The 27,887-nt window shown below is 43.0% G+C and overlaps 1 protein-coding gene and 1 pseudogene across 1 annotated transcript; both read right to left on the reverse strand.

The window, feature by feature from the left end:
• Positions 1-11,961: 11,961 nt before the first annotated feature.
• LOC137210098 (dipeptidase 2-like) lies at positions 11,962-15,045 on the reverse strand. The gene is made up of 8 exons (XM_067711707.1): positions 14,911-15,045; positions 14,613-14,692; positions 14,161-14,287; positions 13,740-13,869; positions 13,374-13,515; positions 13,004-13,073; positions 12,707-12,883; positions 11,962-12,327 (listed from the first exon to the last, which is right to left on the reverse strand). The coding sequence occupies exons 1-8, from the start codon at positions 15,043-15,045 to the stop codon at positions 11,962-11,964; spliced, it is 1,227 nt and encodes a 408-aa protein (XP_067567808.1).
• A 77-nt stretch (positions 15,046-15,122) lies between these two features.
• Positions 15,123-20,455, reverse strand: LOC137210099 (uncharacterized; annotated as a pseudogene).
• Positions 20,456-27,887: the final 7,432 nt, after the last annotated feature.

Here is a 27,887-nt window from a genome sequence, read left to right on the forward strand (position 1 = left end):
TGCCCCCACTCCCTGGAAAAATTTGCTTCCAGGAAACCGGTCCCTGGTTCCAAAAAGGTTAGGGACCTCTGGTCTAGGTCACAATAAATCTTGGGATCTTTCACCCATTTTAAAGTGCTTATTCTTTTTATCTATTTAGCAAACATAGCATCCGTAATTTTTTTTTCTGCAAGCCACTGATGGTAACTGCTAGCTAGCTAGCTGATTGGCCTTTTTCAGAAGTTTGATTCCTAGCATCTTCAGCTAAAACGCTGCCTACTTCCATCAGGATATTATTTACTACACTTTACAAATAAAACTAAATTTTTTTCAACAGGATAAAATCTATCCTCGAGGAAAGAAAAGAAATTGGTGTGAGAAAAGGTATTAGAGAAAGGGGAAGTATAGTGAATTACTACCTGTGTCCCTCAGAAAATTTGGCCTGTTAACCCAGGGGTGATATTCTTGCATTGAGATTACTGGTTTATTTTCTAGGAGTTGTTAATGCAAGAGAACTCCTTGCTGCATGTTATGTAATTTGGACTCTGTTACATTATCTTGGTGTGCCCCTCTTGTAACAACTTCCGATACTCAGCAAACTTGTTTTTTTTTTTAATATTTTTGCTTCCTTGTACATTTTTACTGCGTACTTTTTTTTTTTTTTTTTGCGGTACACGAGCCTCTCACTGTTGTGGCCTCTCCCGTTGCGGAGCACAGGCTCTGGACGTGCAGGCTCAGCTACCATGGCTCACGGGCCCAGCCACTCCATGGCATGTGGGATCTTCCCGGACCAGGGCACGAACCCGTGTCCCCTGCATCGGCAGGTGGACTCTCAATCACTGCGCCACCAGGGAAGCCCTACTGCATATTTTTTGACTTCAAAAGAATGACATCTTTAGAACTGTTTCAGAGCCGACGATGATATGTGCTTTAGATAATTATTACACTATGCTAAATATAACCATATTATTTTGAATTCAAATAAATTTCTATGCTGATAAAAAAAAGAGGCACATTTCATCAATGTTTAAATAGTATCCTTCCTCCTCTAAAACTGAGAATAGGATTCAATCTGATTCCTAAAGGGTTATTTTCTTCAACAACAAGAGCTGACTTAGGCCATTTCTTGGCAGTGGAATCTGAGCATAGAGGTCCCTGTCTGACTGCCCTTTGATTCTCTCTCACATTATCCTGGGTGAATGTAATGGATGGGCATGCCCTTATGACTTAGCCCACTGATACTTCTCCTGATGAGGGTTAATGGTGTGGGCCACTTTAAATCTTGCCCAGCAAAGTGCTGACATCTGGGGTTTCCTATCAAGTTTACCAGATATTCCACAGTAATTTCATAATTTACACAACATAAAAACACTGATCTTGAGCTTAGGAAAGCATTTCATTTAAACAGGTACAGAACACTACTCTACAAAATTGTTTAAAATTTGTGAGCAATTGCATTAAATAAACTCTAATATAAATTAATCTAATACAAGTAAACTAATAGTTACAAAGCTATTGGTTGCTTCAGAAGCGGTGGCTACGGATAACTTCAAAGTTGTTTCCTCAATTCATTAAGAGGAGAAACTGTTTGCTGTCAACTTATCCTTGGGGAAGCTTATTCCTTAGTTTGATACTGATTCGCATTATGAATATATAGGAACCATTACTGGTTCTTCCTTTCCATATTCAGTGCACTTCTATCCTCTTAAGATCTGGATATCTGTTACTGCTACTGTTGGCTGGAGCCTGGGAGGAGGAAAGCTATCAACAAAAAAGTAAACAAGTGTTAAAGATTTTTAGCATACTACTGAGACTTTTTATCTACCATAATCATAAGAAATAATAATTAAAATTACTTATAGCCTGGTCAGTGAGACCTTGAGTAAATTTTGGAAGCATCCATGTTTCATACAGTTTCAGGGGATGGATATTTCCTGTTATTAACTCTATATCCTCTTCAACTGGAACAGAGAGGCCTTTCTCTGTTGAAGCAGTTGTGTCTTTTTCCTGGGCATTTTCAGTTTTCTCTTATTAGAGACTTGTAAAGCTTCCATATACAAACATACACATACACGTATAAAGCAAAGAAGGGATAGAGTAGTCTTCAGAGGACACTGTTTTGTAGCAGGCACACAAGACAGATATAATATTCCCTGATTGCATTTGCCTCCCTAGCCCCAGCTCCTCTGTGGAAAAGCATCAGCATTCTGACTGGTCTCTGATCCCCACTGACTGGACGGAACACTGCATTGGCATTCTTAGGGAGCATTGGTGGTCGCTCCGGAAACTGTGGTTACAGCTTGTGCAGCCAAAGTGCACAGGAAAGAAACAAATATACTTAATATAACATGCTTACTCTGTTTTTCTTAATTAGCACTTATTCCCTGTAAGAGGCTGATTCCTGCTTTGACAGGGAGTAATCGAACTCTGCATTCCCCCAAACCATAAAATTAAAGTTAACATACCTCAGCTTTTCATCCTACTGGAAGAAATGTATGAAATTTACAGTTATTTTTTAATTGCTGCTGTTTAGAATGCCTAAAGCCCATTCGCTGAACTTGTTAAAGAGCAGTGTTAATGAGGGTATTTTTCGCTTCTTTGTTTTCCTACCACAGCATGAATTCTCAGTCCCAAGTGTGCCCTGTTTCCCACAATAGAGACAGGGGAAAAAGTGCGAGTCTCTCACCACAAAGCATGAGACAACTACAAATACTTCTCTCCCAGAGTTCACATTGATGAGAGTCTTTGTGGAAAAGAACTTCCTCTTTTTGCGGGAATACAGTAGAAATGCAAGTTGTATTCTCCACAATTTCACTACTGGAAAAATAATTTCATAGTCCATATTTTTTATTGGTCTTCTTAAAAACACATACAGTGTTTACAATCAGGATTAAAAGAGAAGATTTTCAATGTGATGTTTCAAGGAGCATTTTCTAAATGCAGGATCCAGTCCCAACTTTGGAAAATTAACACACACCTATGAGATCAAAGAGTCACCTGCAAAAAATCTTATTATGTTTCTCTTTCATACTAGTTTCCTAAAGATGCATTGTTACTTCTTGGTAATGTAATAGTCAGACATGACTATATGGTGGCCATTTGAGGAAGAAGTAGCTCTTACATAAGTGTCTAGTTTCCTTATCTCTTTTGATACAACACCTCTTGGTTTCAAAGGCTTGCACAGATTTCCTCTAAATGGATAAACTTAGTAAGATTTTTCTAACTATCAATTAGTCTAAAAGTAGATTTAGAAATCTACTTCTGAAGCAGTTTTGTTAAGTAATTATTCGTCAATTCTCTTTCTGATTGGTACTTCTTTCTGCAAAACAAATCCCTGTACTTAGAACAATAAATACCACCATCCCTGGCTCCTTGATTATTACACAGTGATGTTTCTTGAGAAAAAAAGCTTACCCTTTTTTGGGGGAAACTTCAGTCCATGAAATAAAACTTCATTAAAACTAGATCTGCTTCTAATGCCAGTGTGAGGCAGATCAGTATCCCCTTTCTTTTGACTTTCCAGGCTGTGTGAAGAGAATGGTATGGTTTGGTTTAGGAAGGGTTGTAGCTTAAGAGGTTGCATTATGTTTCTGTGTCACTTTGGGGGATTTTATTTCAATATTATATCCTGTTGTGTAAAAACACCATAGTCATTCTCTTACTTATTATTAACTAATTAAACGCTGCCCTTTGTTTACTTTCCCCTTCTGATCAGAAGACTCCTCTCCACTCTAGGCCTTGATCTGAGTTCCAACTCATCAGCTTGTAGTAGCTACACTTCTGATTTCTGAAGTCAGACAGATATGGGTCCCCTTTCTGTCTTCATCAGTTATAATTTAGCCTCTGATATATGCATACCAGAGCTGGCAGTGACACACATTTTCCTTCTCCTTATTTTCCCAGGGTTCTTTGCATTTTAATAGAGGTTCACAATATTTTAAGTAGAGTTGGGATGGGGTGGAAAGAAAGAGCAGGAAAACATGCTTTTAGGAAGGTCTGAAATACAAATTACATGCAGGTAACTGCTTGAGAGAAAACCACCCCTACCTGAGTATTGTCAATAACGTAGCACAGGGAGGCAAACGAATAAATTGCTCACTAAAAATATTCTTCTTTAGAAGAATAAAATTCACAAGAAAGCCTCAATGCAAATGAAATATATTTGTTTTCCTCAAGGAAGATATTTGAAAAGTAGTAGTAAATACCTACTTTGACCTTCTGTGTCCCTAGTGTTCTATTTCCACTAAGTTTTAGGAACACTACATAGAGGAGGAGCCTGAGTCTCAAAGATCGTAAGTAAGAGATGGATTCCAGAGCCTTTGCAAGGTCCATTATGTCCCATGACTTCCCATTGCTTGTGTTGTTCATCCAGATAGGTGCTTAGGATACCAGAATGAATACATCTCTTTCAAGAGGTTTTTAATGGACATTAGATAATAAACAAGTACAACACCTAACAAATAGAATATAATGCTTTATTTAAAGCAGAAACAGAATAAATGCTCACCTAGTATCGTTTAAATCACCTTTCAATTATTTTTTGAATCAACATGTTTATATTTGAGGGTATTTTCTTATTTTTTCCTAGTTCCCTTTACTTGCACCTCCTTTCTTTATCTCTTTTCCCAACTGAAATGTTTATGGTTTCAAAAGTAATTACTTCTTGAAGAAAGTTTTCGTGTATACTAAGTGCTACCTAATGGAAGCCATAAGCATAGAGTCTGCTGGCATTTGAGTGGTATAATACATAGCCAGGTTGAATCAAGTGGGAGAGAAGGTTAATCATCCTTTTAAACTGGCAGTGTTGCCGGAGGTGGATTAATATGCTTTTTGAATCTCTTATGTGCTGTAAGTCTTCTTGATCACAATCACTATGTTAATGGTTTAGGTTTTGAATTAGAGGTGTCTCCTGGGGTCAGCTGGGCCAACTCCCTTAATCTCTCTGGCCATATTAGGTGATAGTTTTCTCATTTCAATACATGATCTATGTTAGAGGGAGTGTTGACTATATCAGACTCTTAACGTGGGCACCCGGAAAGTGGAAGAATCTCTCTACTGCTGATTAATCATAACTCTTTTCATTGTGAATATAGTCCTTCCCTTAGGTAAGGCAGGAACACCATGAAAAACAGAAGGTTCTCAGGTGTCTGTGGAAGCTGGAGTGCTCTCGACCTGTCAGCTCACTGGCAGAGCAGGCTTCGCCCAGACACTAGAGAACAAAATGTGAAATTGGCACCAGCCAGCCTCTCCATTGCACAGGATATCCCTATTTAAATTTGAAAACCAGGATATTTTACAATTTGAAATTCTTGTCATCTGGTTTTCTTTAGTTTCTTCTTTAGGATGAAAAGACTGAGAAGCTTGTTAAAAAATGTGGAATTCTGATGGTGAGGCTTAACCAGATCTATTGAGTCATCAATCAGCAAACATTGACCAACGCTTACCATTCCCCCAGTTACTATACTAAGGACCCAGACACGTCTCAGATAGTGGCCTTGCTCATTCACTGTATTTACAGTACTTTTTTCTAAATGTAACCAGAGCTCAGGTAAAGACAAGACATTGATTTGAGTCTGAAGTAAACAAAGCTGACTGGTCTGATCCCTTCAGTTCCCAGAATTATTTTGTTTCAGGTAGTAATTTTCCCAGACCAATAGAACAAAGTCCTATCGTCTATTTATTTAATATTTTATCACAATAGTCCTTGCCCCTTTGACCTCTAGTGAGGAAACTTGCATAAGAAACTGAAATATGCTTAGGTTCTATGTGTAAGTGCAGATAATGATATGAATGAAATTGAAAATGAAAGCCAAATGTAGAAAAGGCAGTTCTGAATAGATTAAGTAAGACAGAGGTATTTGAAAAATCAAGTAGAAAAGATACAATAAGGAATGGAGAGCTTCTGGAAGTTTTCCAATAGGTGAGGGGTTGGTACATTTTTTTTTTTTTTTAAGAACATATCTGGCAGTTGTATGCCAGAGAAAGTTATAAGGGGGTTGACTATATGCATGAAGTCCAGTGAGAACACTGTTTCTGTAGGCCACTGATGATGTTTTGAGTGTACATTCTATAGTACTAAAAATTAAGTTAAGAAAGAAAGGGTAATCTGATGTCATTTTAAATGAAATTTCACAAATGATTAGAGCTAAAAGGTGTCTTTTTTCACTCAGCCAACACGTTGAGCACATACTATGGGGCAAGCACTGTGCTTACGGGTAAGAGATAAAAGAAAAAATAAAGGCCAGGGGAACTCAAAAGAGAGTGTGAGAGATGCATAAACAACTCATTACAATTGAATAGGGATAGGCTATTAAATAAATAGATCATAAAAATGTAACTTTGTAAAACAGAACTTGGAGTCAATAACCCTGCTAGGGGATATTGAAGAGGATGCCAACAATGAGGGGGTCTTGGAATTAGGTTTTGAATGTCAGTAGGAATTTTCCACGTGGAGAGAAGGTCAGGGGCATACCAGGCAGAGGAACATCCTGGACTTGAGAACCAACACAGTCTATTTAAGTGATTGTAAATGAGATTTTTTTTTGACTAGAGCATAGGGTATACGTTGCCAAATGGTAGAAAATAAAGTATAACAGTTAGGCTGGAATAAAAGTATAAAGTGTCATAATTCATATGATGAAAGATAGGTGTTTTCCTACAAAATGGGTTACTTATAAATATTTTAAAAATAGAGACTGCTGTGTAAGGCTTGAAAAAATACTAAATCAGAGTTGTACTGAGCTCAGGCTTAGTGGTGAAAATTTCTGTATTTTGTTTTCCAGGTTGGATACTGTTACAATTCTTTAACATTTCTTTTTCCTAAATAAAGGCATCTGGTGAAAATATGGGATCCATTTTATCCTGGGGAAGTTTTGTCTTAACCTTTCTTCTATGTATTTTTTCTATTTAAAATGCTTTTGCAGAATCTAATCATGTGAGGTTCGGATACTTGAAGTACCTGCTCATATTCTCTCTTTGACATAATGGGAATAATTGGGAAGTCTTCTCTAATTTTGAGACTACCATGACTGCTCTCTTATGTTGGTTATTCCTGTAGATGAACCAACTTTAGGTTCATCTGAGTGATTAGTTAAACTTAATCCTCACAGATTGATTCAGCAGGTCTGAGAAGATATCTCAGAATATGTATATAGAGAGATAAACAATAAGAAATTACAGTAAGCACAAAAACAGATAAAGACCATTCATAATTTTTCATAAGATCTTATTTTCTCTCATTTCTCTCTTATTTTTTTCATAACTTTTCTTTAATCATATGAAAAAGAAGGGAATTTACATGGCATAACAAAAGATATGCAAAACTTAAGGAAACACAATTTTCTTAAATTTCTCAAACTTATTTGTATAGGATTCAGAATGCACTTAAAATGATTAAATGACTTAAGCTAATTCTTTTTTATTGCAAACTGTTTTAACCCCAATTAACCAAGCAAGAAACTGAGAGTCATTCTTTACTCTTCTCCCCTCCCTTAAAATCTGATTGGAAAAATCCCTAAGAGTTGTCATAATTATACTATACACACACACACACACACACACACACACACACACACACACACACACACACACATATGTCCATTCTTCTCTATGTCCATTGTCATATCTTTTACATTTCTTACTCGGATGTAACATTCCAGTTCACTTTTTCCCTGACTCCAGTATTATTTCTGTATTATTTATTCTCTGCATTGCAACCTAAATTTCACTCAACAGCTTAGAGCTCTTTGATAGCTTCTCTTTAATTTTGGGGAAAAGGCTTCAAGCACTGTGCTCTTGCCTACTAGTCCACCCTTATCTTGTTTCTCTATCTTTACTTAGCATCTCCTTCTTCCATAAATTTTCAGCAATACTCAATAGACTTCAGGGTTAGACTTCTCTTAATGTTGAACTTTCTCCAGGTTATGTCATCAATTTGTATGATTCTTTACTCATTCAATCCTTGGTTAATGCACTCTCATCATATAAGTTTCAGAATAAGCATTGAATCTCTGGCTTTTCACAACTTCCATTAGAGATTAAATTCCCTTTCTGTGTGTTCTTATAAAACTTGGCTGTCCAGTTACCTATGAGAGGTATAGTTATATTTTATAGTTCATTTCCCCTACTACATTGTAAACTACATGTGAACAATGTCCTTATTTACCAGTGTTGTAGGTACTCAATAAATATTTATTCTGTTAAAAGATTTATTCTGTTAAAAGTTGAGACAGTTTATGTTCCATAAATAAGAGAAAATGTAGCTCAGAACCAAGTAGTGACAAGAGGCTTGAATAAAAGTAGACAATATTGAGAGATAGTAGGAATTTAGGTTAGACAGTACTTGGTTACTGAATTAATTGTGAAGGTGAGGGATGATTATACAGAGTCCAGAGTTTTTTTTATTTTTTTAAATTAATTTTTATTAGAGTATAGTTGCTTTACAATGTTGTGTTAGTTTCTGCTATACATCAAAGTGAATCAGTTATACCTATACATATATTCCTTCTTTTTTATATTTCTACCCATTTAGGTCACCAGAGAGCATTGAGTAGAGTTCCCTGTGCTATACCATAGTTTCTCATTAGTTATCTATTTTATACATAGTGGTGTATATATGTCAATCCAAATCTCCAAATTTATCCCACCCCCCTTCCCCCACCCTTGGTATCCATGTGTTTGTTCTCTACATCTGTGTCTCTATTTCTGCTTTGCAAATAAGTTCATCTGTACCATTTTTCTAGATTCCACATATAAGTGATATTATACAATATTTGTTTTTCTCTTTCTGACTTACTTCACTCTGTATGACAGTCTCTAGGTCCATCCATGTCTCTGCAAATGGCACTATTTCATTCCTTATTATGGCTGAGTAATATTCCATTGTATATATGTGTCACATTTTCTTTATTCATTTCGCAGTTGATGGACATTTAGGTTGCTTCAATGTCCTGGCTATTGTAAATAGTGCTGCAATGAATATTAGGGTGCATGCATCTTTTTGAATTATGCTTTTCTCCAGGTATATGCCCAGAAGTGGGATTGCTGGGTCAATGGTAGTTCTATGTTTAGTTTTTTAAGGAACCTCCATACTGTTCTCCATAGTGGCTGTACCAATTTACATTCCCACCAACAGTGTAGGAGGGTTACATTTTCTCCACATTCTCTCCAGCATTTATTGTTTGTAGATTTTTTGATCATGGTCATTCTGACCGGTGTGAGGTGATACCTCCTTGTAGTTGTGATTTGCATTTCTCTCATAATTAGTGATGTTGAGCATCTTTTCATGTGTTTGTTGGCCATCTTTGGAGAAATGTCTATTTAGGTCTTCCGTCCATTTTTTCATTGGGTTGTTTTTTTTCTTTTTGATATTGATCTGCAGGAGTTGCTTATAGATTTTACAAATTTATTTATGTTTATATATTTTGGAGATTAATCCCTTGTCAGTTGCTTCGTTTGCAAATATTTTCTCCCATTCTGAGGGTTGTCAGAGTCCAGAGTCTTCAGTGTTTCCCCAGTATCCAACTTGGACAACTGTACAAATAGTGGTGGTATAAATGATGTAGAGAGATGAATAGTGGAAGTAAGTACTGAAGGTAAAATTAATCGTTCAGTAACATCACATAATTAATTTTAAGTGTCCATGTTATATTTGGGCAAAGTTTTTCAGTTGGCAATTAGTTAGGTTTGTAAGAGACTCAGGAGAGAGATATGTAGGTTTTAGGTCAAGATCTATGATATATATGGTGGCTGGAATCACAAGAGTAGATGAGACCATCTATCAAGTGCAGAAGAGAGCTTCTGAGAAATACACATCTCTTGGGAGAGGGCAAAGTGAGAGTGCCCAATGAAAGAGATAAGGATGTCCAGAGGCAGGAGGAAGAAGTAGCAGATTAAGATGTTACTGTTGTTAAGGTGAAAGATTTTTCTGAGGTGACAAACTTGATCAACAAAATCAAATATTGCTGAAAGGTGACATAATGACCAAACAATATTCATTCAATTTAATCACAAATTAAATGTCAGTGAATGCAATTCCAGTGCAGATAAGTAAGAAGAAAATAGCAAAATTGTGTGAGTCACGAGGTACATAAAGATAAGAAAATACAGACAGTGAGAATAAATACAAATTTTGATAAACTGTACTGTGAAATTAGAAAGAGAGAAAAGGTAGCTAGAGAATTACTTGGCATCAAGCAAGAGTAATTTTTAAAGGGAAGGGGGCAGCTTTCTAATGGGAGGGGGCCAAAATAAAATTGCTAAAGAGGAAAACCTTAACAATACCAATGAGATGGGGAAATGAATGGAAGATACTGAGGAAGTGAGAATAGGTATTTATAAACTATGTAGAAAAGCTATCCTTGTATGTAAAGAGAAAAAGTTATTTAGGGGTGTTTTTGCTTTATAGTCTGTGTTTTCTCTGTGAAATAAAAGTTTGATGGGAGGTGATGTCACCTCGAGATAGTGCTCATCAAATATCCTATGTGCTTATCTACATTTTTCATCCTCCTTTGTAGTTAGACTGTTTTCCTTTGATTAGTTGTGGCCAGTGGCAAAGAAGCAGAATAAAGTGTATCACTTCTGAGCTGAGGTCATTAGGAGCCAATGTCCCTCTTATCTGGTCCTCTGCTATTGTGACATTGGAGGTCACATAGTCCAGATGACGTGGCTGCAAGATGGATCAGGATCATGTGATGGGTAAGGGCTTCACTTAGTAGAGAAATAACTTACTAGTGTTTTCCACTGAGATTCCTGTGTTAAATAGATCTCCCTGTGAGAGCTCAGAGAGCATAGCGAAGACTGAAATGACAAAGACAGAGGGAGAGATGTTGGTAACATATGGAAGGTGCCTGGCAGATAATATATTTAATGGTAAACAAAGCTGCTGGAGTAAGAGAGAGAGTATATAAGAGATGAGAAGAAGGCCAACTGTATGTAGTATCTAGCGCTAAGGAGTGAGGAGAGAAACAACTGAAAAAAAAAATAAAAAGAATGAACAGAAAGAAGCTAGGTGGTATGCCAACAGAAATCATAAGATTGCTATGAAACATAAAGGAAGGTAGTTTTAAAAGAAGCACCATTTAATGGAGTCAGTTGTTTCCCAAAGGGAAAATCCTATGGGAACTTAAAATAAACCATCTGGTTTGATGATTAAACTTGTACGAAAAAAAATGGAACCATTTCAGGAAAGTCATGGGAGAAGACGCTGTGTTACAGTGGGGAGAGTAATCAATACATTGTGAGGAAAGGTGCCTTCATTTCCAAGAAATGCCAATTAAGAAGTGAAGAGAGCATTTAAAGGGAAGGGATAATGTAAGAAAATTAAAAAAAAATAATAATTAAGGAAACTTGAATAATTACTAGACAAAGAGGAAGGTATTAGTGAGAGACTGAAAATCAGAGAAAGCTATCTTAAGATGTTGTTATGGACTGAATTGTGTCCCCCCAAAAATTATATGTTGAAGCCCCTCTCAATTTTACTGTAGAAGATAGGAGATAGGTCCTTTAGGGAGGTAACTGAAGTTAAATGAAGTCATAAGGGTGGGGTAATAATCTGACAGGGACTGATGGTGTCCTTATAAGAAGAGGAATAGATTCCAGAGATCTCTCTCCCTCTGCTCATAGAGGAAAGGCCGTGTGAGGACACCGCAAGAAGACAGCCATCAGCAAGCCAGGAAGATTGTTCTCGCCAGAAACCAATTCTTATGGTATTCAATACCTTAATCTTGGACTTCCACCCTCCAGAACTGTGAGAAAATAAAATTCTGCTGTTTAAGTCATTCAGTCTATAGCATTTCACTATAACAGCCCAACCAGACTAATACAGACCTTCGTGTACTGCAACGTCTGTATTATACCATATATAATATACAAAAGCTAAACAATGATTGTGAGCCAGAGATTACATCTTGAACAGAAGTGTAATGATGCTTGTGGTACTCACAACTTCACGAATTTTGTCAGAAAGATGTGAAAAAAAGTCAGTCAAACAACAGTTCTGATAGTGGATATTTTCTTTCTGTTTCTGACATAAAGCAGTGTCTGACAGCCTCCCTGATACCCATCAGTATCGCAGTTTTGATTCTGTGGCTCCAGTTCCACAAGGCACCAAGGTGCTGTGTACCGTCCATTATTGGGTTTTTGGGAGCTGTACCTATTGCCAACAGGTGGGTCAAACCACTGGGGCTCTTCTGAAGTCCTCCCCAAATTTGGACCCAGCTTCAGCTCCAAATCAGAGTTTTCAGAGAGCCCAGGGTGAGGCTCACTTGCCACAGTAGACACGTTGGCTAACGAGTTGCACTGCAGCACCCACACGGACAAGGACACCATCACGATGCCACCGTTCTTCTTCTGCAGGGGCGAACCAGTGGACCGTCAACTTGGCCCCCAGCACAGCCACCTGCCTGTTCACTCTCTCGGTCCCTGTGAGGAAGGTGTTCAGCCCTGGCTTTGAGGTCAGAGTCGTCTCCTCTCTGGGTTTGTGTGAATGGAGGAGCCGCAGCCCTGGTCTGGGTGGTGTCTTGGCCCTGGGTTTCCGGGTTTGGAGGCGTATCTTACCACCTAGACCCCCATCTAGGGCTCAAGAGTTCAGGGGCTGTGGACCATGGGTTTTGGGGGCAGAAGATATTTAACCTGGGGTTTGAGGAAATTGAAGAAGAAGAGGCTCAGGTTCAAGGGCTCCTGGTTTGAATCTCTTGCTTTAGCTTTGAGGGCCAGGGCAGTCTCTCACCAGAAGCTGCAGGATATCATCAGGAACATTCCGAGTATTCTTGCACATACCCCGGGCAGCTGAGTGGGAGAAGATGGCAGGTGCCTGTGACACTTCTAGGGCTCGCTGTGCCACAGCATCTGAGACATGGGACAAGTTCACCATCATGCCCAGGCGGTTCATTTCTGCCACCACCTTCTGCAGGGACAGGACGGGGAGAGGGCATCAGGGCTGCATTTATCTTGTGTGCATTTATCTGTAGGGAATAGGTGGGGCTGTACATTCATGTGGGGCAGGGTATGGAACCTGGGTTCTTACCTCGCCAAAGCCGGTCAGCCGACTGACATTGCTGGAGAAGGGGTGGATACCCTTTGCTGAGCTCTGCGTCCTGCAGGATGCCCAGGAGGCAGTCTGACTGGTGGCCGTGACTTGGCTACAAGAGCCTAGAAAGAGGTTCTGTCGAACCGTCTACACCTGCAACTCCCTGGTGCAAGAGGAGGGACCAAAACTGGGTTGTGCCTGGTAGTAGGAGGGCCCTTCTGGGGATTCAGTCTTGTTCTGCAAACCTCCATTCCCCTCCCCACCCAGGTTCAGGGCCGGATCCCAGGGGTAAACTTGCTTTGGGCCCCAGCGTGATCTTGGGCAGATCCCTGCCTCACTGGGCCCTTACCTCCTGCACTGTGTTCACCAGGGCATGTTGCAGGTGTGGGTGAGTGTCATGTAGCACACACCCAGCGCACAGAAGGTACGCAAGATGGAGAGGCTACTGTCCAGTGAGTGGCCGTCCTCCACACCAATGAGGCAAGCCCACTTCCGGGCATTGTTGAGAGCTGGGGGCAGGTAGGTCAGATGATCATTTTCAGAGGCAGGGGAAGCTTACTGAAGTCCCTAACACCTACCACCACCAGTCTGTTTACCTTTTTTTGTTTGTTTTTTTGGCTGTGCCGCACAGCATGAGGGCTCTTAGTTCCCCCATTGGGGATCAAACCCGAGCCCCCTGCAGTGGAAGCGTGGAGTCTTAACCTCTGGATTACCAGGGAAGTCCCCCTTCTACCTTTAACTGAGGTCACAAGCTCCAGCTCAGAATAGGAGGCACACATGAGGCGGATGAGGTGAATTTGCTCCAGGGTGAGGCGCACAGCATCCCGTTCGTGGGTCTGGCATGGGACGTAGGCTGACCAGAACTGAGGGAAGGCCAGGGCTTAGTTTGGGCTTTGGAACTCCTTGGGGCTCAGCTGGCACAGCACTCACTGTGCCCGGAAGTCATATGTAATGTGTTGCTTTCTCTGTGGTACTTGGATGCCCGTCAGGCTGGCTCACTGTGACCCCTGTAGCCCCCAGCATCCATGGCATGACACTTTCTAGGTCACTATGGTAACTTAATTCCAATGTGACTAACCTGTGGTCTCTGAGGCCCCCAAAGGGCCCCACATTCCCCAGCAGCCATGGTGGCACATTGTGTGTCCCTTTGGTACCTGGGCACCTCCGAGACCATCGTTCAGCCTGTCCAAGCTGGTCTGGCCATGGCTGAAATTGCGCAGATTAACATACTGTAGCCCGTTGTGATAAAACTGCCTCAGGACCAGGGGCATCTTGTTGTGGCTGGAGGGAGGTCAAGGCAAACGGGTGGGCTCCTTAGGTCTTGGGATCAGGCAGGACACATTGCCTGGCCTGGGCCAGCCTGGGGGTCCCCACCTCACACTGTCACACAGACTATACTAGGAGCAGCTGCGGCCTGGGCTGAGGGGTTCCCACCAGGGAGGGGATGACAGAGAAGCGGAAGGGCATCTGTAGATGATGGACAGGACATCCAGGGGTGGTGTGAGGGAGCCTCCCCACTAGCTCTGCATGCTCCGGACCCCCTCCCCTGCCCAGGGCCAGGCTAGGCCCCCACCGGCCCCCAGCAGCCCGCACACGCTGCAGCCACCCGTCCACAAGCAGGAAGTCTCGCATCAGGGCCCGCGTGCGCTCCCGCGGACTTGGGGTGCCGGAGGTGCCCGGCGTGGTCTGCACGGGTTACGGGCCGCAGCAGCAGACACAGCAGAGGCCGCTGGCTGAGTGCGCGGAGACCTTCCCCGGGCCGCAAGCTGCGCAGGGCCAGGCAGGCGGGCAGAGGCGGGACTGAGAGGGGCGGGCGATGGGGTTCTGCCCGTGGACTCAGGCCACCCAGCGGCGCGGCCTCGCGAGGGGGGCGGGGTGAGGGAGGGGATACAGAGGCACAGGACCCAGCGACCCGTGTGCGGAGAGCCGCGATCCGCGAAGCCGGGCAGCCACAGGGCGGCACTGCCCTCCCGTCCCCTGCTCAGAGGCAGCTCCCGCGGGCTAAGCTGGCCTCTGCTGACAGCCCACTCGCCTCCCATCGCGGGTTCCCTCCGCCCCCGCCCCTCTTCCCACTCCCACTGCTCCGAGGGGGCGCCCTAGGTTGCTCTCCCCACCTCTAACCTTCCTGTCCAAGCTGGGGTGCTTCTCTCAGAGGGCCACCTTCAGCCCGAGGCCTCCCGGGAGCACACCTCGTCCCCATCTGCCTGCAGCCGGCCCCGCCCACCCCGAGGGCTGCGTGCGAGTGTCTCTGTGGCCACAAGTGCTCTGGGCTCCCGGTTTCCCGGTACTGGGCCATGGGGGCTGGTGTGGGGGAAGAGAGAGTTTCTGGAAATGGGGGGGTAACCTTGTGAGCTCTGGATTCAGGAAGGGGCCCTCTGCCCCCGACCTTCTCTCTCCACCTACTTGACTCCCCAACCTGCATGACCATTCTCTGGGCACTTCAACCAGCACCTGGGAACTATCAGGAACCTCCCCCACTTCTGTCACCCAACCTCAGGAAAGAGCGCCCTCAGGAGTCTCTACACCTCCCCAGGGCCTGAATAGAGGGACTTTTGGGATGTGAACTGAACAACCTTCTGGGGAGAGTCAGCGACCCTTTTACTCAACAGAGCAGGAAGCCAGTCAGCAGGCTATTTGAGTGGAAGGAAATGAAGTCGTTTCCATGGCAGCAGAGCCCCCACCGCAGCAACCTTCCTCCCAGAGCTGCTGGCTGACCTTCTGGCCAGGATCCCTCCTACCTCAGCGTGGAAGGCCCGGCCTCGTGGAGAAGTATAGGTTCTGAGGAAGACCTGGCACCTGGGTTCTGCTGCTACACTTGTCTTATCTTGTGGCCCTTGTGGCTCTAGCTTTCCCAGAAACCTCAAGGGCTAAGTGCTTGTGCATGCTCAAAGGCCGCACGCCATTCCCCATTTCCAGCCTCAGGCCCTCCCCCAGCTGCCTCCTCTAGGGACCCCCTCCCCTCAACACACACACATACACACACACACACACACACACACACACACACACGCACACACACACACACACACACACACACACTGGGGATGTGCCTTCTCACAGAAGCTCAACCACTGAGATGCTTTAGGGGCTGTGCCCAAACTCCTTCATCCCCAGCCTCTCAAGTTTTGCTCTGATCCTTGGCACCCCCTGGAGCTGTTCCACCTTTGGAACCTTTCCCGGGTGGCAGGAGTGCCTAGCGCAGGGGTAGTGACCTAAGTCTGAGCACTGGTGACCCTAGAAATCTGTTACACAAAAACATTTTATTGAGCAGTAAGGGACCCCACTGGGGACAGAAAGGGCTGGCAATAAAGGAGCATGTGAACCTCGGGGCAGGGTGTGTGCTGCTTGACTCTCCATCCTGTTCTTGCTTCAGGGAGCAGGTCTTCCTGGGTCTCTCTATCCTGCCTCCTGACACCCCAGGCAGGAGGCTCTTTGGGAAGCCACAGACTGCTGCTTTCCATTTCAAAAATCCCAGCTCCCCCCTGGTTTGTGGTGGTGGCCGCTGACAAAGGCTCAGGGCAGGATCCCATGTTGTAGACTGCTAAGGCTTCTCTGCACCCTGTCTCTGCTCCTGCATCCTCCTTGGCTCGAAGAGCATAGACGTTGCTTACTTCAGCTCACAAAGGGGCCCCTGAGGATTGAGCAGAGGAACGTCAGGTTTTCTTCCAGGCCAGCTTCAGCCCTGGGATGTTCAGGGCAGGCTCTCATTACAAACCTCAGTTTCTGAGGCTCCTGGCTTATGGCCGTTTAGTGTAGAAGGAGGCTCCTGGCTGGGGAAGGCTCAGACAGAACGACGCAGGTTCTAATCTGTGGCAGTGGGTGTGTGGGTGGGGTCAGTGCAGGAAGAGGCATTCGCTGCCTTAGGCAGTTAAACCATTGCCCTCTCTTCAGGATGGCTCACCTGCAAGATTCTGTGGGGTCCAACTCCTGGCACCATGTTACAATCGCCGGATTTTGGGTCTGGAGCAACCCAGGTCTTCGTTCGGCATTTCCGGAGAGTGCTTTCTCTTGGGAGCACGTCTGGGGACTGGCTTCTCTGCTTCCACCTTTGCTGGCGTGGCCAAAGGAACATCCCCGTAGGCCCGGTAGCCACCAACCAGGCAGTATGTCTCCCCATGCCGGTCCAACTGCGTTTCTCCACACCCGCGGTACAGGACATGGTAGTGACCAGGTGTAGGATGAGAAACGGGAGCCACTGCTACAGCAAAGAAAATCAGAACTGATCAGTCACTTCTGCTGTGCACAGTCTCCTGCCAGAATTTCCCTCTCTCATGTCTCTCCCAGTTTCTGGCTGAAGGCCTTTAATCTACTTGACATCGAAAACACAGCCTTGGCCCATCACCTCTATTGGTCCCAAGAGAAGGGACATTGGCTGCAAAAGCAATCCCTAGAGCCTAGGGCTGCAGCAGATGAGGAAGTCTCTTCACTGTTTCCAGGGAAAACAGTAGAACCCGAAAATAATGGCAATCATGATCCTCTCCATCTCTCCCTTCCACAACAGAGAAAACATTTCTTGCAGTCTGTCACTTCTGAGGCTTTAATGGAAGTGTCCTTCAAGTTTTGGAAAAAAATAATCTAATATAAATTGGTTAAGAACCCCGCCCACCTTGGCAACCCCTCTTGGGCCCCATGTATACTGCCTGTTGCAACCACACTGAACTCTAGCCCTCTGATACTTTTATGTAGATTAGAACAAGGCCAAATACTGAGGCAGAGTGATCAGGAGACTCAGAACCGGGTTCTGGGTACCAAGTCTAGGCTCACATGAACCCAGCCTCCTGGGACACCATCTCCTCAGCCCTCCAGTCTCATTAGCACTTCATCACCCCCCTTGGTTCTTCCGGTCTTCCCATCAATACGGCATCACCCTCTCCCCTAGTACTCAGCAACTCACTATGGGATGTGTCTGAGGGGACTGATATAGACACCTACGTGATAGCACAGAGGTGTCTGCGTTTGAAGGTGCGGTTCAAGAATGGCCCTCTTCCTCAAACTGCTCCATTTACCATTTGCCAACAAAAATGCACTTGTCTTTTGCTAAGAGGCCAATCAGGAAAGGGTCTGAATGGAAGCATCCTGTAGCCCAAAGGGGAAGGCTACATTTATAAAGCTCAGAAACTTCCTGCACACTTGTCCAGGGATGACCTTTCACTTGTCCTCAGCAGTGAGCACTGTGGGGCACTGAAAGTGTCCCAGGTCACTGGTATTACTTACAGCTGGGAAAGTGCTCAGGTGTATGTGGTGGGCAAGCCCCACAGGAACATGTGGCAGCCAGGGGAGGTTGTGTGTACACCACGCGTCTTGTACAGGTGCCCGGTCTCAGTGTACCTGCTGCACTGCCCTCCCAGGGAACAGTGAACAGGTTATAGTAAATATAGAAGATCTGGTCAGATATTCTCTCTCAGACAAACAAAGAGATTGATATCTGGTGGAGAACTTTCTCCAGGGAAAGAAGTTCCCTCCAGTGTAGGGAAGTTTCTCTGAGGACAGCACGTTTGCATAGTTACCCTGCCATGCAAACTGTCAGAAGGCCTGTGAGGGCATCACTACCCAGTGAGGTCATATAAGGAACCTGTGACTTGCAGGGCAGGCTTCAGGAGGAGGGACAGTTTTGTGGAGGAGAGCAGAGTGGAGGCTGAGGTACTCTGCCTGGCCCCTCACACCTGGGCCTTCCCACCCATGCCCTAGTCTAGTAGACACTGCATTTGGGGTGTGCCGGTGGGCTAGCCAATCCCCAGGGGCCCCAGGAGGGCAAGAGAGACCCACATTGTGAGATTGGCTTGAGAAGCAAGATTAACGTAAGAGACAGCTAGGTTGTATGGCACTGACCCTAAGAGGTAGAGATTTGTGTGGCCTGGGGAATCAGGGAAGGCTCCTTGGCAGTGGGCCTGAAGGACAAGTGAGATTTGGACCCACGAGGAAGAGAGGGAAGACATTCCAGTTTGGAAGAATAAAAGCAAAGACACACTCTTCTCAACCTTGTCCTGCCCCAAATATAAATTCATAGCACCCTCACAGTGTTACAACTGAGGACTTAAAAAAACCAAGAGCTTAAGGGGCCTACCCAGTGTTACACAGGTAGTGCAGAGGTGTTCGGCTCAATGGTTAGGTTCATTTGGGGACTCCGGATTTAAAGCTGATAGGAATGTGAGGACAAGCTCATGCCATTTCAAACATTTCCAAGTGATACTGAGAGAGATGTTAAAGATGCGAAATGAGGGTGCTGAATGACCTCACAAAGTGGGAATGGTGGGCCCATTTTAACATGAAATTGAAAAGAAATTCATGACAAAAGGACATAATACAAAATGACACCATAATCATAACACTCCCCTCTCCCCTGGAAGTAAAATTCATTAGAATCCTCTCTCTCTCTACTATGAAAGGATGAGATAAATACTCAGCAGCAGCTCTCATGAAAAACATGGTCAACAGTGTGAAGAGGTGTTTCTAAGACGATTTGGTCCGACTCAGAGACGGAAAGAAACAACTCTGCCCTTAGCCTGATCAGGTTCACGGGAAGGAACATTTGGGGCAGCCTTTGATAGTGCGGCAATGAGAGAGAACCTTCATTAGGAGGGGACTCCCTGTTGCCGACCTTGAAAAAGCAAAGATGGGACATTCGTTTACTGGGGCTGTTGCAGAGGCGATGTGCCCAGGAGGTAGAGACTGCTTCGACTACCATTTTAGAGGTTGGGCCACCCTGGTTGAAAACCACAGCACCTTCTATTCCTAAACTGCTTGAATCAGCGGATGCACGTTAGGACACACGAAGTCAGGCCCCATTGGAGCAGACTGCCTTTGGGAGTGGTAGAATGTAAAATGTGAAGGGGAATGCTGTGGAGGAGCAGGTGGGCCAGCATGAGACCATTCAGACTCTTCAAGGCTCCAGAGATTACTTGGCTGGGAGCATCCCTCTGATGTGGTGGGGGAACTTCTACCTTAATAGGACCTGGCTGGGCATCTGGGGGAGGCAGAATAAATGGTTTGTTAACTACGAGAGCGAGAGACTCACCTGTGGGGTTCCACAAAAGCACTTAAAAAGACTTGTACCTGGATTCTTGGGCCAACCCTAAGAAAACTTATCTAGATGTGGAGTAGAGCTCAGGAAGCTGCACTTTTAATAAGCTTCCTGGGCAGTCCCACCACAGTGGTCCATGGATAGAATGACCAAATTATTGTGTATTCTCAGTTGCTTTGGGGAGTCAAAGTGGGCAGTATGAGAAACTGCAGCAGGCATACGTATAAACAGGGAATATTCAAGGCAAACAGAGGTGTTTAGTTATTCTATGCATGAATCAGATTTGAGAAAAGCTAGCCTGGTTGTTAAAGAACACAACCCTTCCGACAGACAGACCAGATTCTGTCCTACTTACCTGTGTGATTTTGACCAAGTTCTTTTATCCTTCTGACTGTTTCTTCATATGGAAAAGAGCTATGGCTGTACATTTAATGCAATATTCTCTTTTGGCAAAAGTTGCTCTGGGTCCATTTGTGTTCTCTGCAACTTAATCCCTTCCAGGGTGCAAGCATTTTTAAGTTGTTTGGTGAAGTATTACATTTGACTTTCAACTGTTCATTACTTTGGGCAAGGCTTATGTAGTGCTGCAGAGACTAGAACCTATGCAGAGATAGTGAGAGGATATTATAAGCTTATTCTGCCAGTTTATAAGAAAAGTTTAACTTTTTCTCCTCTTCCTCTGCCTGACACCAAGAGATGAGAAAGAAGGCAGAGCCTGGAAATGCACACCAAGCAATACTTTTGTGTCAGTTTGGCTTTTATCCCTCTACCAGTACTTCCCATAGAGATTTCACCCAAAGTGCCTAAGCTTGCCATGGCCATTGTTATGAAGAAAGTTTCTCTCTATTGCTAGTCACATCCCCTTTTCCTTCTCCTGGGGGGTGCTAAATGGATGTTTGGGGGCAGGAAATAAAATTTAAACTAAAACATCAAAAAAATAACAAAAACAAATTGTTCAAGTGTTCTTTTTTTTTTTTTCATCTTTATTGCAGTATAATTGCTTTACAATGTGTTAGTTTCTGCTTTATACCAAAGTGAATCAGTTATACATATAAATATGTTCCCATATTTCATCCCTCTTGCGTCTCCCTCCCTCCCACCCTCCCTATCCCACCCCTCTAGGTGGTCACAAAGCACCGAGCTGTTTTCCCTGTGCTATCCGACTGCTTCCCTCTAGCTGTCTATTTTACATTTGGTAGTGTACATATGTCCATGCTACTCTCTCACTTTGTCACGGCTTACCCTTCCCCCTACCAATATCCTCAAGTCCATTCTCTAGTAGGTCTGTGTCTTTATTCCTGTCTTACCCCTAGGTTCTTCATGACAGTTTTTTTTCTTAAATTCCATATATATGTGTTAGCATACGGTATTTGTCTTTCTCTTTCTGACTTACTTCACTCTGTATGACAGACTCTAGGTCCATCCACCTCATTAAAAATAGCTCAATTTCATTTCTTTTTATGGCTAAGTAATATTCCACTGTATATATGTGCCACATCTCCTTTATGCATTCATCCGATGATGGACAATTAGGTTGCTTCCATGTCCTGGCTATTGTAAATAGAGCTGCAATGAACATTTTGGTACATGAATCTTTTTGAATTATGGTTGTCTCAGGGTATATGCCCAGCAGAGGGATTGCTGGGTCATATGGTGGTTCTATTTGTAGGTTTTTAAGGAACCTCCATACAGTTCTCCATAGTGGCTGTACCAATTCACATTCCCACCAACAGTGCAAGAGGGTTCCCTTTTCTCCACACCCTCTCCAGCATTTATTGTTTCTAGATTTTTTGATCATGGCCATTCTGACTGGTGTGAGATTATATCTCACTGTAGTTTTGATTTTCATTTCTCTAATGATTAATGATGTTGAGCATTCTTTCATGTATTTCTTGGCAGTCTGTATATCTTCTTTGGAGAAATGTCTATTTATGTTTTCTGCCCATTTTTGGATTGGGTTTTTTGTTTTTTTTTTGTTATTGAGCTGCACGAGCTGCTTGTAAATTTTGGAGATTAATCCTTTGTCAGTTGCTTCATTTGCAAATATTTTCTCCCATTCTGAGGGTTGTCTTTTGGTCTTGTTTATGGTTTCCTTTGCTATGCATAAGCTATGACGTTTCATTAGATCCCATATGTTTATTTTTGTTTTTATTTCCATTTCTCTAGGAGGTGGGTCAAAAAGGATCTTTCTGTGATTTATGTCATAGAGTGTTCTGCCTATGTTTTCTTCTAAGAGTTTGATAGTTTCTGGCCTTACATTTAGGTCTTTAATCCATTTTGAGTTTATTTTTGTGTATGGTGTTAGGGAGTGATCTAATCTCATACGTTGACATGTACCTGTCCAGTTTCCCAGCACCACTTATTGAAGAGGCTGTCCTTTCTCCACTGTACATTCCTGCCTCCTTTATCAAAGAGAAGGTAACCATATGAGTGTGGGTTTATCTCTGGGCTTTCTATCCTGTTCCATTGATCTATCTTTCTGTTTTTGTGCCAGTACCATACTGTGTTGATTACTGTAGCTGTGTAGTATAGTCTGAAGTCAGGGAGCCTGATTCCTCCAGCTCCGTTTTTCGTTCTCAAGATTGCTTTCGCTATTCGGGGTCTTTTGTGTTTCCATACAAATTGTGAAATTTTTTGTTCTAGTTCTGTGAAAAATGTCAGTGGTAGTTTGATAGGGATTGCATTGAATCTGTAGATTGCTTTGGGTAGTAGAGTCATTTTCACAATGTTGATTCTTCCAATCCAGGGACATGGTATATCTCTCCATCTTTTTGTATCATCTTTAATTTTTTCATCAGTGTCTTATAATATTCTGCGTACAGGTCTTTTGACTCCTTAGGTAGGTTTATTCCTGGATATTTTATTCTTTTTGTTGCAGTGGTAGATGGGAGTGTTTTCTTGATTTCACTTTCAGATTTTTCATCATTAGTGTATAGGAATGCCAGAGATTTCTGTGCATTAATTTTGTATCCTGCTACTTTACCAAATTCATTGATTAGCTCTAGTAGTTTTCTGGTAGCATCTTTAGGATTCTCTATGTATAGTATCATGTCATCTGCAAACAGTGACAGCTTTACTTCTTCTTTTCTGATTTGGATTACTTTTATTTCCTTTTCTTCTCTGATTGCTGTGGCTAAAACTTCCAAAACTATGTTGAATAAGTGTGGTGAGAGTGGGCAACCTTGTCTTGTTCCTGATCTTAGTGGAAATGTTTTCAGTTTTTCACCATTGAAGACGATGTTGGCGGTGGGTTTGTCATATATGGCCTTTATTATGTTGAGGAAAGTTCCCTCTATGCCTACTTTCTGGAGGGTTTTTATCATAAATGGGTGTTGAATTTTGTCAAAAGCTTTCTCTGCATCTATTGAGATGGCCATATGCATTTTCTCCTTCAATTTGTTAATATGGTGCATCACATTGATTGATTTGCATATATTGAAGAACCTTGCATTCCTGCAATAAACCCCAGTTGATCATGGTGTATGATCCTTTTAATGTGCTGTTGGATTCTGTTTGCTAGTATTTTGTTGAGGATTTTTGCATCTATGTTCATCCGTGATATTGGCCTATAGTTTTCTTTCTTTGTGACATCCTTGTCTGCTTTTGGTATCAGGGTGATGGTGGCCTTGTAGACTGAGTTTGGGAGTGTTCCTCCTTCTGCTATATTTTGGAAGAGTTTGAGAAGGACAGATGTTAGCTCTTCTCTAAATGTTTGATAGAATTCGTCTTTGAAGCCATCTGGTCCTGGGCTTTTGTTTGTTGGAAGATTTTTAATCACAGTTTCAATTTCAGTGCTTGTGATTGGTCTGTTCATATTTTCTATTTCTTCCTGATTCAGTCTTGGCAGGTTGTGCTTTTCTAAGAATTTGTCCATTTCCTCCAGGTTGTCCATTTTATTGGCATAGAGTTGCTTGTAGTAATTTCTCATGATCTTTTGTATTTCTGCAGTGTCAGTTGTTACTTCTCCTTTTTCATTTCTAATTCTATTGATTTGAGTCTTCGCCCTTTTTTTCTTGATGGGTCTGGCTAATGGTTTATCAATTTTGTTTATCTTCTCAAAGGAGCAGCTTTTAGTTTTATTGATCTTTGCCATCATTTCCTTCATTTCTTTTTCATTTATTTCTGATCTGATCTTTATGATTTGTTTCCTTCTGCTAACTTTTGGGGTTTTTTTGGTTCTAATTTCTTTGATTGCTTTAGGTGCAAGGTTAGGTTGTTTATTTGAGATGTTTCCTGTTTCTTAAGGTACAATTGTATTGCTATAAACTTCCCTCTTAGCACTGCTTTTGCTGCATCCCATAGGTTTTCGGTCGTCGTGTCTCCATTGTCATTTGTTTCTAGGAATTCTTTGATTTCCTCTTTGATTTCTTCAGTGAACACTACGTTATTAAGTATTGTATTGTTTAGCCTTCATGTGTTTGTATTATTTACAGATATTTTCCTGTAATTGATATCTAGTCTCATAGTGTTGTGGTTGGAAAAGATACTTGATACAATTTCAATTTCCTTAAATTTACCAAGGCTTGATTTGTGACCCAAGATATGATCTATCCTGAAGAATATTCCATGAGCACTTGAGAAAAATGTGTATTCTGTTGTTTTTGGATGGAATGTCCTATAAGTATCAATTAAGTCCATCTTGTTTAATGTATCATTTAAAGCTTGTGTTTCCTTTTTTATTTTCATATTGGATGATCTGTCCATTGGAGAAAGTGGGGTGTTAAAGTCCCCTACTATGAATGTGTTACTGTCGATTTCCCCTTTTATGGCTGCTAGTATTTGCCTTATGTATTGAGGTGCTCCTATGTTGGGTGCATAAATATTTACAATTGTTACATCTTCTTCTTGGATTGATCCCTTGATCATTATGTAGTGTCCTTCTTTGTCTCTTCTAATAGTCTTTATTTTAAAGTCTATTTTGTCTGATATGAGAATTGTTAGTCCAGGTTTCTTCTGATTTCCATTTGCATGGAATATCTCTTTTCATCCCCTCACTTTCAGTCTGTATGTGTCTCTAAGTTTGAAGTGGGTCTCTTGTAGACAGCATATATATGGGTCTTGTTTTTGTATCCATTCAGCCAGTCTGTGTCTTTTGGTGGGAGTATTTAATCCATTTACATTTAAGGTAATTATCGATATGTATTCCCATTTACTTAATTGTTTTGGGTTTGTTATTATAGATCTTTTCCTTCTCTTGTGTTTCTTGCCTAGAGAAGATCCTTTAGCATTTGTTGTAAAACTGGTTTGGTGGTGCTGAACTCTCTCAGCTTTTGCTTGTCTGTAAAGGTTTTAATTTCTCCATCAAATCTGAATGAGATCCTTGCTGGGTAGAGTAATCTTGGTTGTAGGTTTTTCTTCTTCATCAGTTTAAATGTGTCCTTCCAGTCCCTTCTGGCTTGCAGAGTTTCTGCTGAAAGATCAGCTGTTAACCTTATGGGGATTCCCTTTTGTGTTACTTGTTGTTTTTCCCTTGCTGCTTTTAAAATGTTTTCTTTGTATTTAATTTTTGACAGTTTGATTAATATGTGTCTTGGCATGTTTCTCCTTGGATTTATCCTGTATGGGACGCTCTGTGCTTCCTAAGCTTGATTAACTATTTTCTTTCCCATATTAGGGAAATTTTCTTTCCCATATTAGGGAAATTTTCAACTATAATCTCTTCAAATATTTTCTCAGTCCCTTTCTTTTTCTCTTCTTCTTCTGGAACCCGTATAATTAGAATGTTGGTGTGTTTAATGTTGTCTCAGAGGTCTCTGAGACTGTCCTCAGTTTTTCTCATTCTATTTTCTTTATTCTGCTCTGCAGTAGTTATTTCCACTACTTTATCTTCCAGGTCACTTATCCGTTCTTCTGCCTCAGTTATTCTGCTATTGATCCCTCCTAGAGTATTTTTACTTTCATTTATTGTGTTGTTGATCATTGCTTGTTTCATCTTTAGTTTTTCTAAGTCCTTGTTAAATGTTTCTTGCATTTTCTCTCTTCTATTGCCAAGATTTTGGATCATCTTAACTATCATTATTCTGAATCTTTTTCAGGTAGACTCCCTATTTCCTCTTCATTTGTTAGGTCTGGTGGGTTTTTATCTTGCTCCTTCATCTGCTGTGTGATTTTCTGTCTTCTCATTTTGCTTATCTTACTGTGTTTGGGGTCTCAATTTTGCAGGCTGCAGGTTCGTAGTTCCCGTTATTTTTGGTGTCTTTCCCCAGTGGCTAAAGTTGGTTCAGTGGGTTGTGTAGGCTTCCTGGTGGAGGGGACTAGTGCCTGTGTTCTGGTGGATGAGGCTGGACCTTGTCTTTCTGGTGGGCAGGTCCACATCTGGTGGTGTGTTTTGGGGTGTCTGTGGACTTATTATGATTTTAGGCAGCCTCTCTGCTAATGGGTGGGGTTGTGTTCCTGTTTTGCTAGTTGTTTGGCATAGGGTGTCCAGCACTGTAGCTTGCTGGTCGTTGAGTGAAGCTGGGTCTTGGTGTTGAGATGGAGATCTCTGGGAGATTTTCGCCATTTGATATTACGTGGAGCTGGGAGGTCCCTTGTGGACCAGTGTCCTAAAGTTGGCTCTCCCACCTCAGAGGCACAGCACTGATTCCTGGCTGCAGCACCAAGAGCCTTTCATCCACACGGTTCAGAATAAAAGGGAGAAAAAGTAGAAAGAAAAAAAAGAGCAGAAAATAAAATATATTAAGGTAAAATAAAATAAAGTTATTAAAATAAAAAAATTATTATTAAAAAAATTTTTTTAAGTTAAAAAAAAAAAAACACGGACAGATAGAACCCTAGGACAAATGGTGAAATCAAAGCTATACAGACAAAATCTCACACAGAAGCATACAGATACACACTCACAAAATGAGGAAAAGGGGAAAAAATAATATATCTTGCTCTCAAAGTCCACTTCCTCAATTTGGGATGATTTGTTGTCTATTCAGGTATTCCACAGATGCATGTACATCAAGTTGATTATGGAGATTTAATCAGCTGCTCCTGAGGCTGCTGGGAGAGATTTCCCTTTCTCTTCTTTGTTCGCACAGCTCCCGGGGTTCAGCTTTGGATCTGGCCCCGCCTCTGCGTGTAGGTCACTGGAGGGCGTCTGTTCTTCGCTCAGACAGGACGGGGTTAAAGGAGCGGCTGATTCGGGGGCTCTGGCTTAGCTCAGGCCCGGGAGAGGGAGGGGCACGGAGTGCGGGGCAAGCCTGCGGCGGTAGAGGGCGGCCTGAAGTTGCAGCAGCCTGAGGCGTGCCGTGCGTACTCCCGAGGAAGTGGCCCCTGGATCCTGGGACCCTGGCAGTGGCGGGTTGCACAGGCTCCGCTGAAGGGGTGTGTGGATAGTGAATTGTGCTCGCACACAGGCTTCTTGGTGGCAGCAGCAGCAGCCTTAGCATCTCATGCATGTCTCTGGGGTCCGCGCTTTTAGCCACGGCTCGCACCCATCTCTGGAGCTCCTTTAAGCAGCGCTCTTAATCCCCTCTCCTCGCGCACCAGGAAACAAAGAAGGAAGGAAAAGTCTCTTGCCTCTTCGGCAGGTCCAGACTTTTTCCCGGACTCCCTCCCGGCTAGCAGTGGTGCACTAACCCCTTCAGGCTGTGTTCACGCCGCCAACCCCAGTCCTCTCCCCGCATCCGACCGAAGCCGGATCCTCAGCTCCCAGGCCCTCCCGCCCCCGGCGGGTGAGCAGACAAGCCTTGGGCTGGTGAGTGCTGGTTGGCACCGATACTCTGTGTGGAAATCTCTCGGCTTTGCCCTCTGCACCCCTGTTGCTGTGCTCTCCTCCGCAGTTTCGAAGCTCCCCCTCTCTACCACCCGCAGTCTCCGCCTGCAAAGGGCCTTCCTAGTGTGTGGAAACCTTTCCTCCTTCACGGCTCC

This window comes from Pseudorca crassidens, chromosome 17 (genome assembly GCF_039906515.1).
Source record: "Pseudorca crassidens isolate mPseCra1 chromosome 17, mPseCra1.hap1, whole genome shotgun sequence".
In the NCBI taxonomy this organism is placed as follows: domain Eukaryota; kingdom Metazoa; phylum Chordata; class Mammalia; order Artiodactyla; family Delphinidae; genus Pseudorca; species Pseudorca crassidens.

What these genes read in the sequence shown, in the direction of transcription:
- LOC137210098 (XM_067711707.1), bottom strand. Translation starts at nt 15,045, where the DNA reads ATGGGAGGCGAGTGGGCTGTCAGCAGAGGCCAGCTTAGCCCGCGGGAG. An exon ending in CACACCTGCAACATGCCCTG is followed by an intron (nt 13,074 to 13,373) that starts GTGAACACAGTG and finishes GGCATCCTGCAG; the next exon opens with GACGCAGAGCTCAGCAAAGG. An exon ending in ATGATATCCTGCAGCTTCTG is followed by an intron (nt 12,328 to 12,706) that starts GTGAGAGACTGC and finishes TCGCCCCTGCAG; the next exon opens with AAGAAGAACGGTGGCATCGT.